Source organism: Sinocyclocheilus anshuiensis, unplaced genomic scaffold (assembly GCF_001515605.1).
Source record: "Sinocyclocheilus anshuiensis isolate Anshui unplaced genomic scaffold, SAMN03320099.WGS_v1.1 scaffold1095, whole genome shotgun sequence".
Taxonomy (NCBI): Eukaryota; Metazoa; Chordata; class Actinopteri; order Cypriniformes; family Cyprinidae; genus Sinocyclocheilus; species Sinocyclocheilus anshuiensis.
The window spans coordinates 1,027,479-1,043,147 of record NW_015544226.1 but is presented as its reverse complement, the minus strand read 5'-3'; the positions used below and the strand labels follow the sequence as shown (position 1 = coordinate 1,043,147).

General features: G+C 35.1%; 1 protein-coding gene across 7 annotated transcripts in view; it reads right to left on the bottom strand.

Annotated features, from left to right (window-relative positions):
• The window catches only part of LOC107697373 (drebrin-like), a 78,075-nt gene that overhangs the window by 6,959 nt on the left and 55,447 nt on the right, over positions 1–15,669 (bottom strand). For 2 of the 7 annotated variants that reach the window (XM_016498145.1, XM_016498143.1), the window contains exons 3-11: positions 14,027–14,139; positions 12,968–13,057; positions 9,395–9,541; positions 8,329–8,406; positions 6,928–7,079; positions 6,783–6,840; positions 5,903–5,956; positions 4,968–5,082; positions 3,202–3,306 (exon numbers count right to left, since the gene is read on the bottom strand). In XM_016498145.1, coding sequence (XP_016353631.1) covers positions 3,202–3,306; positions 4,968–5,082; positions 5,903–5,956; positions 6,783–6,840; positions 6,928–7,079; positions 8,329–8,406; positions 9,395–9,541; positions 12,968–13,057; positions 14,027–14,139 — 912 coding nt within the window. The remainder of the gene's footprint in view (positions 1–3,201; positions 3,307–4,967; positions 5,083–5,902; positions 5,957–6,782; positions 6,841–6,927; positions 7,080–8,328; positions 8,407–9,394; positions 9,542–12,967; positions 13,058–14,026; positions 14,140–15,669) is intronic. The other 5 variants (XM_016498150.1, XM_016498149.1, XM_016498146.1 and 2 more) reach the window with 4 other exon arrangements.

Below are 15,669 nucleotides of genomic sequence, written 5' to 3'. Positions count from 1 at the left end.
CATCCAGTGGTCATGCTGCGTTCGAGGATTCCTTCAGCAGAGTCATCTGAGACATCAAAGAGAAGGTAAACATTTAATGTGGGCTCAAGTAAATCTCAAGTAACTCATACCAGCCAAAATATAAATCACAACACAGATGACAAAGTTTACAAATAGTCTGAAAGGATTGCTAACAATGCCAAACAATAGCAAGCAATGTTTTGTCTGTCAAAAAGTGCATCGTCCCCATCGCCCTCGTCAATGATCGTGACATCAAAACACATGACATGCCAACATGACCGTGAAGACAAAACACAGTGTGCAGCGCAGAAAATTAGTTTACAAATTTACAAATGCACGTAGTTTTTGAACATGCACACACTCTTAAAAATGTCAGCACAAGAAAGATGTTTTATTAATAAAAAATGTTTTATACACTCAAAACAGCACTAAAGCATGTATAATCATATGCATCCACCAATATGTCATGGCATTATGAAATGATACATACAGAAACACTAAAGGTTGACCTCTCGATCTCATGACAAGCTAAAGCAAGCTGACAAGTTAAAAAAAATATTAAATTAATTGACTTTAAAGTGGCAGGTGGTCAATATAAGACAATATGTAATCATACAGCCAAGATCTAAGATCTATTAATCTTGTTTATGCAATTTTTAGAGGATATCTAAATAATGACACACCAACCCACTGGAAAGAACAACCACAATTAAGATCTCTTTAACATCTCAATTGTTTCTCCTGGACAATAATATTTAACAGAGAGCAAATTTAATTTTTACAATCTCAAAAATATTCTCAGAACTAATCACAAATCATGCTCAGGTTTGCAGAGATTAAGTCTGCAATCAAAAGTCAGAGATTTCGATATTAACTCAAACAGTTATCTAATTAATTCAAAACCAAATCTGAGCTAATTCTTAGTGTATGTCAAGCATCATCTCATTTAATTCTATTTTAGGAATTTCAGGAGAAACATCTGAGACAAATTTGCTTAAGACGAAACATTCTTAAAACCCAATTAAGTCTCCTGAGCTCTGAAAGAGCAACCTCTGCGCTATGAAATTTTCCACTGGAAGTCACTAACTCATAACGCAACAAAAACACTGAGATGCAAATTTTGTAGATAGCCACTTTAAAATGATACAGCTGAGAGAAGACCTCACATGACAAAACAAACACAATCAATGAAACGACAATGACCATCATAAAAGCTGATTTCAGGAAAACAGTTGTACAGGCACAAAATTCGCCCATTTCTGAAATGTAAAACTGTATCACTCTAGATGAACTTTAGATGTTGGGTCTTAGCACAGACCCAATGTTTAGTCCTCGTAGCACACACTGATAATTGCAGGCGCCATTTGTCCTTGGGTTGCTGTTTAATTTTACTTTCAAACACACCACAAGGTCAGCTCCACAAAGATCACGCACGACACCATAGTCACACAAGGTCTACGGAATGCAAGCCCAAGGACTCGGAGACCACAATCACATGCGGTGCAACGTGGCATACACTCACAGGTCAACAGGATGGAAGGAAGTGCACGCAGGGCCGCCGGTTATCCATCAGAAAGAGCATGGGAGGAGAGGAAGGGGGACATGAGGGGAGTAACATTGGTGAGATTCAACCAGATCGCCCTAACCAAAAGAATCACTTTGTCTCAGTCCTCCAAACATCCACGGCATAGCTTCAAAATAACACATACTCAGTGTTTCCTGTGCAAAATACAAAGTCAACGGACAACAAGTATAGGACACATATACAGACTATGGACCAAGAAAAGATGGCAATATGGTTCAAATAGTTGAAAGAAATGGACTGTGACACTGAGAAGGCCGTAGTCTAGTTAGCTAGTACTGAAGGTTACTTGAGATCATGGGACATACAGAAGGGGAGATGGTTACTTGAAATTAGACATACAGTTCATCCTGTAAGAGTTGAGCACGTCATCACATACACTTGTCGTAAAAAGTGGTTCTGTCTTTATCAGGACGCTCTAAACCCGCTCCAGAGTGGGATGATTTTCAGTTAATACAGCTGTCCTTCAAATGTATTAATTCACAGAAAAATGAAATTCTGTCATCATTTACTCACCCTCATGTCATTCCAGAATCAGAAGACTTTATTTTTTCCGTGAAACACAAAAGGAGATAAGTCAATGCGATGCAGTATAGGAAAGATACATTTTTTGAAATGTACTCCTTGTATTCATGTTGGTTTCGTATGCTTTTGACAAATTTTTATACCGTTTTGTACAAATAAAAAAAATGAATTTAAAGTAGGAATGAAGTGATTATTGTGTAAATGCATGTTATAGATCTTTTTTGACCTCGTAATGTTTTATCAAAATGTCATAACTTGACCTTTCGGTGAAATGAAGAACCTCTCTGAAGAACCAAGTCCCAGCTCGATGTTTATACTTCTTTTTCGATATGTCGTTACACTTGAATGCACATCACAATACAGAGGAAAAGATCTGTCGCTATATCTGCTAGACTGCAACTTTAATGACTCTAAAAATGTCATGTGGTGTAGCTATCAAGTGATAACATATTTTCCTTACACTTTTAATATTTAATATTTTTAGTATTTGGGGTCCTCTCTATGATGATATTTCATGTTTTATTTTTTTTTCCCCCTAAATGTTTCTGCATGTTGATTGTACTACATGATTTTGTTGGTCACAGTAGTAATTTGTCGGACAGTTTTTCAAATATTAATAACCAGTGAAGTAATTTTTGTTAAAATGCATATTAAGATTATGATATATTAACTATTAGATGAAAGATTGTGATAAACGATCTAATCCCATGTTTCTTTTTGTCTTTTAGGGTGCATCACAGGCACTTTCATTTAGGGAAAAGAGCAGCTTGGACATTCCGTCAAATAGCTCCATTAGTGTTCCACAGAAGAAACTAAGTCATACAGGTTTGGAGTGACATGAGGGTGAGCAAATGGTGACATTTTCTTAATTTCAGGGTGAACTATCCCTTTAATACTAGCACATACTGACACTGGAAGACCAGGGTGTATCCGGTACAGTGCAGCCACAGTGAATGCTCTGAGAAGCGCAGTGTTGCAGAGGAAGCCAAAAGAAAAACGATAATTCAGTGAGGAGGGTGGCTAAAGGCTAAGATGGTGACTTCGTGATCCTATGCTGATGCAGTATCCCTCAGCAAGATCTGTCCAGTACCTACCAGGTGGACCTGGCTGCCGCCGTGAATGCGGCGGAGTGCGAGAAGGGGACGGGCTGCAATCGGATGGACTGTGCTGCTGCCTCAAGAATGGACTGTCCAAGCGGCCTGGTAAACGGAAGACAGGACCATCGTGCGGGACACACGGACACCCACATATAGTGACGTACACGGGTGTGACAGAGGAAGACCAGACCAGATAGACAGGAGGAAAGAAATCCAGGGATAGAGAGGGAAAAAATTTGTATAAAAGAGAAATGATTAGAGAAATAGAGAAGCACGAGTTCAAAACAGAAGCAATGATGGATGTGCGGCAGTTGGGTAGAGGTTAAATAAGATCCAGGGTCATCAGAAGGATAGATGGAATGGACAGATGATCGAAAAGGAAATCAAACAGATGTGTTGACAACCAAAAGGATAGAGTGATCAGAAGAAAAAAGAAATTACCAAGAAATGGAGAGAAAATAGTGAGGTAGAAGGAGAGAGGTAAGAAAACAGTTGTTAGTGTGATGGTTTCACACCCTCTGAGCATAAAGCAGTAGTTGTTTCAGTGTCTGTACCCTTCAGCAACAGATGCTAGTGAGGAGTTTGACATTCACTCCAACACTGAAAATTCTATGATCTTAAATAAACAATGAAATGGCACAATCATCCAGTAATAATATTGCATTGTTCAGCAGGACCATACAGTCTGTTGGAAAATGGCACCAATATACAATTTTTTACAATAAAGTAATCTTCGCTTCAGCATCCCTGCTGAAAAAATCCCTACATAAACTATCCTAAGGTGGATTGCTGGTTTAAGATGGTCAAACAGCAGTCCTTGTTCGGAATTTCCAGCCGCTTTTTCCAGCAGGTATAGAAATCATGGATTTACTCAACTTCCAGTTGGTACATTTGAACCTTATGTGAAAAAACTAGGCTATTTGGACCAAAATATTATCTTCTCAACTAGTCACTTCACTAAGAAATAACATCAATCAGCAAGCTGTATGACTTAGCAAAGCACAATTAACAAATTGATTCCAATAGTTTGCATGTTGTTAGCATGTTGCTAAGCTATGCTAAGCACAATACATTAGTACACAGAAATGTTAGGTTTTTAATTATTATTATTATTTAGATTGTACTATTTGTTTTAATCAAAATGACCAGCCGGAGGTGGTTTAAGCTGATTTTGTTGGTTTAACTGGTCTTCCAGCCTAGTCAAACTGGTTTAGCTTAGATTCTGGCCACAATGTGGCATCTTAGCTCATCAAATTAACTATGAGCATGTTATTATAACATTTGAATTATCTATCTATCTATCTATCTATCTATCTATCTATACTGTATATCCATCAATTAATTATTCAAACTGGTTATTCTCTGTAGGTTGCATATTTAAATTTTGAATACATTCAAAAAATTTAAATATACACTTTGTTTGATATTTTGTTATACGATTTAAAACATTCTCACATTTATAACTGTGGCTTACAATAATTGTTGGGAGTATATGAAATTTAGATCCTCTTTAACCTCTGTTCTCTATATTAATGCATAAAAGTATATCTATCTACATAATTCAACTATGACCCTAACATTATTATATTACATATTTCAGTACATTCTGAGACAGAGGGTCTCTCCTGAGCTGTGTTGTTTTATTCAAATTAAATGACAGTAGGAGAGACACGTGAAAAGCAAGAAGCAGGACAAACAAAGGCTTAGGATTTAGCATCTACGCCCTCCTCCTCCTCTTCTCCACGCTTTTACTATGATCTTACCGGTCCTGTGCGTGGTGACTGGTGAGATGTCCACACTGCTGGCTATGGCCCTCTCTCTCTGCTTGAAGAATTCCCGTGGGTTAATGGGCCTTTGGGCAATGATGGCTGCCGCTTCCTATAAACATATTAACACGGGAAAACGAGGTAAAACGTAATATATAGTAGATAGATATAGGCCTAGATAGATAGATAGATAGAATTAGATAAAATAGACAAAATAATATTTATATGTATATTATTATTATTAATGTCTTATAAGATAGCAAAATATTTTTTTTCATTATTTTTCTCTTTGGATGTATTCTTTGCACACTGCACATTAAGATGGAATTTAATAATTTTCCTGGGTAATGAAAGTTGCCACATCCTGTCAACATACTGTATGAACACAGGAAAAGGAGGTGAAACAAATTCCAGTTTATAAAATAAATTTAGATAATTTAATTGAACACATAATTACAAAACACATAATACGATTACATATATAATTATTATTATTATAACAATAGCTAAACAAATAATTGTCCATTAATAACTAATTATAATTAAACAATTTTCTATTAATTTCCTATTTGGATATATTCGTACAACACTGCATGTTTAGAGTGATATTTTAGATGGAATCATGAATTTAAACCAGTAATACATGATGTGACAAATAAAAATAATTGCAGGTAAGAAGGATTTTTTTTTTTGGTTCCTTCTCAGACTGAAGATCCTATTGACTGCACACGCACCGAAACACAGAAACTCTTGAAATAGCATGAGGAATCCCACTGACCCACATGTAAACCCCAGCAGAATATCTGTCGTTATAACACAAATCTGCCCCACATTTTAGTTTGTTAGGGTCGGAATCTGTTCTCCTTTTGAAAACACTTATCTGTGAAACGAATCGATGCTGGTGTGGCCCTAAAAGCTCTGTTTCAACCCACCTCAACCTCTGTTTCTCTTTTCTCCAGGGCAGGGTCTTCATAACTGAGCTCTGTCTGTGAAGTGGATGAACGCACCTGTTTATTTCCAGCAGGGGGCAGCAAAAACTTTTTTTTTTTAAAGGGGTCATATGATGCGATTTCAAGTTTTCCTAACAGGGTCACATCACAGGAGAGTGAACTGCCTGTCAGAAATCATAGCACGTCAGCTGTCTTAACCGCGGCTTGTGTACTGCATCATCACTGTGTCTGTCACGCGACTCTGTTGCCCTTTCGGGCTTGAACTGATGGTAAAACTAACGACATTATTAACTGTCTTGATATTTACTTTGAAAGCTGAAGCAATTATGGTAAGGGGTGTTACATTTCCGACGCATGCTTGTGGTGTTCGGCTAATCACAATGCAGCTGGCCAATCAAAGCAGACTGTGCTTGTCAAAGGAGGGGGCTTTGTTGAAAACGACGTGTTTGAGAGAGGCAGGGCATAGAGGACCTACAATAATGTACAGTATTTTAAAAATAATGTGTTTTTTGAACATTAAAGCATGTCAACATATTCTGTTACACCAAATACACAAAATAAAGATCTTTAAAATAGCATCATATGACCCCTTTAATAACAGTTGTTTGTAACTTATTTACTTTCCAGATGATTAGTGCAATAAATCTGATTTTGTGTAAATACTTCTGAAGTCTGTATACTGCCCAAAGCCATTTATCCATTTATTACAGGACAATATTACTTAAGACACATGGGTCTTCTTCTTCTTCTGGTTACCTTCCGGTTACCACCCATAGACCATCATGCATTCTGTAGATGATTCAAGCCCTAAAATATCTCTTAAAACACCAAACCTGGTTTACTGTATGCAAAGCATACGCACTCTTACAATCAAGGTTTGATTCCTGTCTTTGGCCTCTTCCTCCTCCTGCATCTTCTTCCTGTGACCACGTATATAAAAACAGATAGCATTATAATAATATATGGCTGAGGGTCATCAGTGTTGGCCATTGTGGCATCCTTCCTACCTCTGTTCCTCGATCTTCTGCTCCCTCTCACGGTAGCGCTTCTCTCTTTCCTCTTGCTCTTTTCTTTCCAGCTCCATCCTCTCTGTTTCAAAGCGCTTCTGTTCCTCCACAGCCTTCCTTCTCTCTTCCTCCTTTCTCAACTCCTCTTCCCGCTTTAAACAAGGCACGTGTCAGTAAAACATCAGTAAAATGAATTTACAGTCACAATAAGATTACGACAATAACATTTATACTTATTATTTTTCCTTATTTCATTTATATTTGATGTATTTGGTTTTAAATTTTAGTGGATAAAAACAGATCTAAACATTGTCGAACGCAATACTCTTATTTTGTGCAAAAAAAACAAAACAAAAAAAAAAACAGTAAATGTATGTAAGAGATACAAGCCTCCATTTTTCTACAGCAATCTGCAGAATGTTTCTTCAACTAGAAGAATTCTACCATTTTTATGAACCAGCCATTTTTAACACACCTTTAACTAATCTATTTAGTTTAATACAATTCTGAAGTGAAAATAACATTGTAAACATTTATGGATGCTAAGGCTAACAGCTAGCACTTTATGTAACCTAAATGCACAGTTAAATAATAATTTCTTACTGTTAATCAACAATAACAACAACAACAATTTGAATTATTAATGTTGTTAATAAATAATATTTAAATTTTATTAGTAAGTATTCATACTGTATATGTGATATTAATATTGCAAAACTACAGTATGGTTCTAAAATGATGCAAAGCAAATATTCTGTTGTGATATTTACATAAAAAAATTTTCACATATGTCTCAAACTGATCTACAATGACACCTTAGGAAACAAGTACACTAATCTATTATAAAATATTATCGGGCAAAATTGTTGTTAGTGGTGAAAATAACAGCCATAATCTTTGTAAAAATCAATATAGACATTTTTCACTCAATAAATATTACCTTTATTTTACTGCTTAGATGATCAAAGCTTCCAAATAGAGCAATATTTTTATAATAGATTTTCACTAATTAGGACTGAAATCTGTAGGCTACATAAAAAAAGAATGTAGTAGTATAGGTATGGTAAAAAGTTTCCAAGACCCCCCAAGAAAGTTTTAATAAAACCCCAGAGACAAAAGTGCCCATAGTTTAATAAAAACAAAATAAAACAAAACAAAACACCTCTGTACACAGTTAGTACAATTTCATTTATCTATGAGAGTATTCTTAGCTGCTAATGATCGAACAGTATCAAACAAATCTGACAGAACCACTTCCTCATAATGTTAAAACAAAGAGACTAGTCAGCTGACCCGTCACATTGTGCGCTAGAACTAGTTTACAGCGGTTCACACTGCCATCCTGAAGAGTCTCAGATCAAGCATCTTTGCAGCAGAAACCCATCGGAATCAAATTTCTACCTTGGCTTGTTCCCAGAACTCTCCTCGATTGATTTTCTTCATCTCGATCTCTGCATTTGTTTTCTCGTAGGTGGTGCCCTGCGGTCAGGAGGAAAGGGGAAGTGTGAGTACAGGCCGTTTTAATTGGACAGCTAACTGAGGACAAAGATGTTGATCCAAGGGAGGCACTATGGGGACAGCTAGAAAGCAGACACACACAGAGACAATTTCCCTGTCTAGGAAACACTTTATATCGTTTTTATATCTTTTATTAACATTAGTTAACTACACTAGAAAAAATTACCAAATAATGAACAATACTGTGTTAATCATTTGTTAGTCTAACTGTAATCAGCATTTATTAATCGTAGTTACTGTTAATTTACAAAATTTTTCAAATAAAAATGTTTATCTATTAATATTGGTTAATTCAGTGTGAACTTCCATGAATTGTATTTTTATTAGCTAACATTAATAAAGATTATTAAATGCTGTAAAAAAATATACTGTTCATTGTTAGCTAATGCATTAACTAATGCTAATGAACAGGACCTTATTGTAAAATATTGTTACAGGTGTATCAAAGATGTACAACCTGGCTTTGAGATTAGATTACACCAACATCACTTTGTGGTTGAATTTGCTTGGCTGAAATGCTACGGTTTGATACACTAATACCAAATTATAGGGGTTACAATGAAGTATACAAATATACTTGTAGAGACGTCATTCAGATAAGTGAGCAAAACAGCAGGAAGGAGCTTGGTTATTTTAAAAGTGTGTGAATCAACGCAGTGTTTCACATACAGAAACAATCATTGTTTCAGTTCCTCTGGATCAACAATGTAGCTCTAAGAGCTCTTTCCTAAAAAACAGCAACGAGGCTGTGCCCCTGTGTCAGACATCACACTATTAGAGAGCCATTCACAGACAACTTGATTTGACCCCTTTCCAGTAGCGTCCATATGCACGTAAACAAGCCCACACATATACGCACACACACACACACACACACACACACACACACACACACATACACACCGCCCCCCCCATCCCTTAAGCAGCCCTTCTGTCACCAGTCACGCACAACGTGCTCTGCGTTCTCCTCGTCTTTCATTCGCAGGCGGCTTAGCACTGGACTGGCCACTGGAGCCGTCCCATTGGTCAGCCTCTGTCCGATAGCTGAGGGGTCGATGTCATCCATGGTGCTAGCGTTCACGACGATGTCAACACCCTGGAAAGAGAAAAAGAGCATCAGTAGTACTGCTGCACACGCACACACGTCACCTGGCAACCAGCATAAACCGTGCATTTAAATGATGAGCACTTTAAGTCGCTATGGCATACAGCTTGTCCCAAGTGTGTCAGAAAAAAGAAGAAAGTCACAAAAGCATCAGGCTACACCAAAAGGCCTCAGTGGTGCTAAGCATGGACAAACTCTACTTGACAAGTTTCCTAAAGACATTTTCTGATTCTTCCTTGTCCCATGACTTGAGAGTACGAGAAGGTGTTTAATGTTTAAAAAGTGTTTCTGAATTCAAGTTCAGTACCAAAAATCGTGTAGCGTTGGTTAAGTTTGATTCATTTGTGTGAATTGGTTCTAAATGTCTGTTTAAAGGGACCGGTTCAAAATTCGTATTCAGAGATTCATTTGAGTGTTTTTGGAGTTGTTAAGTCTGATTAATTTCTGTAAACGGTTAAAAACAGCAATAATTGTCCAATTATGGCATTTTCTATGAATTAAAATGTTTTAGTAAAATCATAAACACAGGTAAATATTTCTGTTTACAGTATGACTACAGAACTGTTATATCAATGCATAAAAATAAACAAAAATGATCAGATATAATTCTGTTAAATGCTCTTCTATTTAGTGAAAAACAGTGTGGAAATGTTTAAAAATGATTATTTAAAAACAACAACACAAACACTTAAAACAATCTTTTTAGTAATTTATCACTATCTATATATAGGCTAAAAAACACTGAGATATAATTTCTAGCTATAATGCCCTGCCCTAATTTGAGAACTGCTAATTATTAATGTAGATAATAAAGTAAACATCAATAGGTGGCACTGTAACACAATCTACACTTTACATCAAAAATTTGTGGTCTGTAAGATAAAGTAAGGTAATGTTTCTGAAAGAACTCTCAACAAGGCTGCATATATTTATTTATCAGTAAAAACAGTAATATTGAGAAATATTATTATTACAATTCAAAATAACTGTATTCTATTTTAATATATTTTAAAATGTAGTTTATTCCAGTGATGGGAAAGCTGCGTTCACCAGCCATTACTCTAGTCTTCATTGTCACATGATTCTTCAGAAATCATTCTAATATGATAATCTGGTGCTCAAGAAAGATATCACGGCTGTGGTGCTTAATATTTTTGTGAAATCGTGATACACATTTTTCAGGATTCTTTGATGGATAGAAAGTTTATTTGAAATAGAAATCTTTTGTAACGTCATGAATGTCTTTACTGTCATTTTTGATCAATTTAATGCACCCTTGCTGAATAAAAGTATTAATTTCTTAAAAAAAATTAACATCTCACTAACCCCAAACTTTTGAACAGTAGTGTACATTATTAAATCATCAATCACATTAATGAAAGAATGAGTTCAGAATAACAGTGAATAACATATGAAGGGATAACTATGAATCAGTATAAACAATGAGAAAAACAAAATTCATTCACATGAGAAGTAAATGCAATTAGGCTTTTCAAGCAAGATAAAACGGGTCTTCAATGTGCTTGTAAGCAAGCAAGAGCGTTTGTGTGAGCATCACAGCATACTGAGCTGGACCTCTAACTAAGCTTTTATAAGAACATCAAACAACCGACTATATCTAGCTCATGTGTGTTCCTCTGACATAGCTACATGAATGCCGCCATCAGTCTTTTCAGTAGCTTAAAAAGAGCAGCCGATGAGTTGACTGGCACTTTAGATCAATTCATTCCTGATAGCATAGTCTCTCTTTCAACCCAAAAGCACAATCTCTGTGGCTGCCTTGGTCATCTCGCTGATGTTTCATCGTGGAGTTTCTCTACCTCAATACCTCTATTCTCTCTCTCTCCTTTTCTCGCCCACGCACCCACGTTGAAGAGATTGAGAGATCTGAAAAGCCGAGCGGCCCCCCATTCAGATCTCTCACACTGACAGACACCTCCAACACAATAGCCCCGAAGAGGACCGTGTTAGTCATCTAGAAACATCTTCTGCTGCACATTACTAACTGTTAGGTACATGCACGCAGAAGCACACACACATGCAGCAAACCCCCCAAGACTCTGTGGCCCACCCACATGACTTGTGATTTACTCTTATCTGCTGGAACACAGGACTGAATTGCAGCAGAGCTAAAGAGGCATGCTGTTAAAGAAAGCCATACAGTAAGCCGAAACAACAACAGAGGAGATGGTGGTATTGAAAAGCACTAAAACATTATGTTAGAATTCATGCATTATGAATCAATGTTTGAAATTTACACTTAAAAACAACTTCTGAAAAACACCAATTATGTTTCAATGGGAGAAGTTCACAAAAACAGGTCCAGGTCCACTAAATTTTTATTATTATTTTTTTCACTGAGTAAAAACGAAATAAAAAAATGGATTTTTAATGCATATACTGTAAATAAAAATAAATAATAATAAAAAAGATTTAATATTTTGTTCTTGTTTATTTTGTGAAAACATGTCTAGATTACTTTTTACTTTGATTTTCTTAAGGTATTTCAAAGATAAAAAATAAGCACATACTCTAAATGAAAATAAACAAAAATAAAAAATACAATTATTCATTATAATTGTACATGTGTTTATTTAGTAAAAAATGTGAAAATATTTTACATTTTATTTTTGTATTGTTTTCTAATTAATATTGCACTGAAAAATAAAATAAAATATACTTTCTATAAATAATTTATTTTAATTTAATAATTACATTTTAAAAATGTAATTTATTTTATGACAATTTTCCACATTTCCCCAACAATTCTCATTGTTTTTGTAATTTTCATAATTCTCAATGTCGATTCTCATTGGATTCTCAATGCTGTAACAAACTAATGGAAATCATCTTGTCTGGACATAATTCTTTAAATAAAAAAAATCATAAATTAAAGACAGGGTATGTCAAAAAACTTAAATGAAATATAAATAATTTATTTTTTTTAAAAAGTCATTTTTGCATTATAGTAATGATAATTCATTTTGTGTGCATTACGGTAATGAGAACTGGGGGGACAACATGCTTAATTGTCACCAAAATAATGTCACAATGAGTCACAATGTAAAACAAACAAAAAAAAGGATAGTACAAAATAATCTTCTTTAATTATCTCCAAAGTATAAATTCTCATTTCTTTCATTTGATTTTGTGGTGAACTCAACCTGCTCTGGACCAAGTTTTGTGAGATTCATCCCAACACTAACAAAGAAAATAGTTTTGGATGAATGACATTTCCTTTTTTTCCAGACAGTTTTCAAAGAAATGTCACAAAAGATGACTGCGAAACCTAACAGCTAACTCTCCTCGCATGCTCAGAGCAGAGATGATGTAAAAATGACAGTGACAGTGGAATCATATGTCTCTGAAATGGGTCATTACCGAATTTAGAAGAGAAGTAAAAGATGGTTGTTTTACCTTGGTGAGACCCACCTGGAAAAACTCCGCTATGGCGGCTACATGACTGGCACAGGCACACTTCCTGGCATCAGGCACATCTTCACCAACCTGAACACATGTTGTCATATATGTGTTTATTCAAAGAACACAACTGTACATAAAAAATGTCTAGCACACTTTGGAGTACTGGCAATATATAATAGTCTCAGATTGCTCCCCCAGGTAGTTACAACCACTGCATTCAGAAAACAAAAACCTGATAATCACATCCTTAAACCTTACATTGAAGTGAATACTGTGTTCCACTGCAACCATGGCATGCGTTTCCAAGGTAACAATACATTTAAGAGATACTGCCACTTTAATAATTCAACTAAACAACAGGCAGACATCTCTGATCAGCACCCATTGAAAATAATCAAGCTCACACAATTTAAAATAATTGATGTGACATAAAGGGACGAGTACTAAGAATACAAAGTACAAAACATGCTTGTAATTAAATGAAAATAGGAAAATAATGAAAGCATCTAAGAGTGTCTTTCATGAGTTGTGTCCAACAGCCAGTACTTCGCTTTTTACAGTTCAAAATACTGGCGGCAACTTAAAAATGGATGATCTAAATAGAACTAAAATCATGCCTGGAGGCTCGTTCTTATATTTTATCTATTCTAAGCAATATTATCCAGTGATTCAGCCATAATGTTTGCCATACAACTCATGTTTAAAAAATCTAAACGCCTTCAAGCCACTAACTGTTATACTGACCCATATCAGCCTAACCACAAGTTAACAGAATGTGTCTTCTAATCTAATCTTGGATTTTTAGCAAAATAGCAATTTCATAACTACTAATTCAGGATTGTGGGGGCCTGAAGTGGGGTCTTGCTCCGACCACCATCACAAAATTATTTCCTGCTTTTGTATGATAAAAGAACGCATGTCTGATTTCAGGGCAGCACCAATGTTGATTGACTGTGGTTATGTTGACTGCTGTGTCTTTGTTGACCTCTAGAGCTAGTGTTCTTGCTAACGGGTTTCAAAATTCACTGAACGCAGGTTGTTGCGTCATCTCACCCAGTTGATGAGGATGTAGCGTGGCAGGGCTGCGCTGGGCTCCTTCAGGCTGCAGAAACCGTACATGATCAGAGTGTTATCGAAGGCTACTGCAATCTCTGTCAGACCCCCATCTGTCAAACACAACAATCACACTGTTAAGAAAGAAAAGTCAATTTTTTGTGTACTAATTGCAAAAAAAAAGTACATCTAATCAAGTCATTTCATAACTACTAATTCAGGATTGTGGGGGCTTATGTGTGGGGGTCATCAGAAAATTATTTCCTGTCTTTTTAAGATAGTTGTTAGATCCATTTTTTGTTAGCACTCACTACAAAAATACCACTGGAATAAGAAAAAAGGAATGTATTTAATTGAAGATATTCTCTAAATACATTATAGTAATATTTACTAGTTTATATATACATTACTAAAACAGGTAACATAACTTAAAACAGATTTTTTGAGAGAAAAAAATAATAATTATATATATACAGGTGCATCTCAATAAATTAGAATGTCGTGGAAAAGTTCATTTCAGTAACTCAACTCAAATTCACAATTAAAAGAACCAAAGACTTAAACTACTTCAGTCTGTGTGCATTGAATTTATTTAATACACGAGTTTCACAATTTGAGTTGAATTACTGAAATAAATGAACTTTTCCATGACATTCTAATTCATTGAGATGCACCTGTATATATTATATATATACTTATGTACTTATATATACTTATATATCATATATATACTTATGTACTTATATATACTTATATATCACATTATATATACACAGGGCCTAAAACTAACTTTTTGCCACACCTGCCAATGGTGACATGATAAAATGTAACGGCCCAAATTTTTTTTTACCGGCCATGAAACTCTTTTTGCAAAAACAGACAGTTATTACTACTACAATAACTAAACATATTTTTAAAAAATTAAAATTTGTCCTGCTGGTGCATTTTCCCTCAATTTTCCCTATCATAAACTATAAACTGAATATAGATTAATCTTTATTCAAGCTACAAAAGTTCATCAGCAAAGAGCAGTGAGTGATTGCTCTTTTTCTTTTGTTCTTTGATTTACATCAATGACAGACTTCAGCAGGTTTTACTTTAAAATCAGTGCTGTCTCTTTAAAACCTGATCCATATGACGTGGTTCTGACACATATCCGATTTTCTCCCAACTCTTTACGGTCATTTAATATATACTTATATATCACATTATATATACACAGGGCCTAAAACTAACTTTTTGCCACACCTGCCAATGGTGACATGATAAAATGTAACGGCCCAAATTTTTTTTTACCGGCCATGAAACTCTTTTTGCAAAAACAGACAGTTATTACTACTACAATAACTAAACATATTTTTAAAAAATTAAAATTTGTCCTGCTGGTGCATTTTCCCTCAATTTTCCCTATTAATTATAGCCATTCACCATTACAGTATAATTGAAAGTCATTATTTTTTAACATTTAATAGGCTCTGAAATATATAACATCTTTTAATTTAAGTGATTTTAAATCAATCTTCACATAAACTATATTATATATGCATAAACTGCTGTATACATAGTAATCTTTATTCAAGCTACAAAAGTTAATCAGCGACTAGAACAGTCCAAGGATTTCTCTTTTTCTTTTGTTCTTTGAT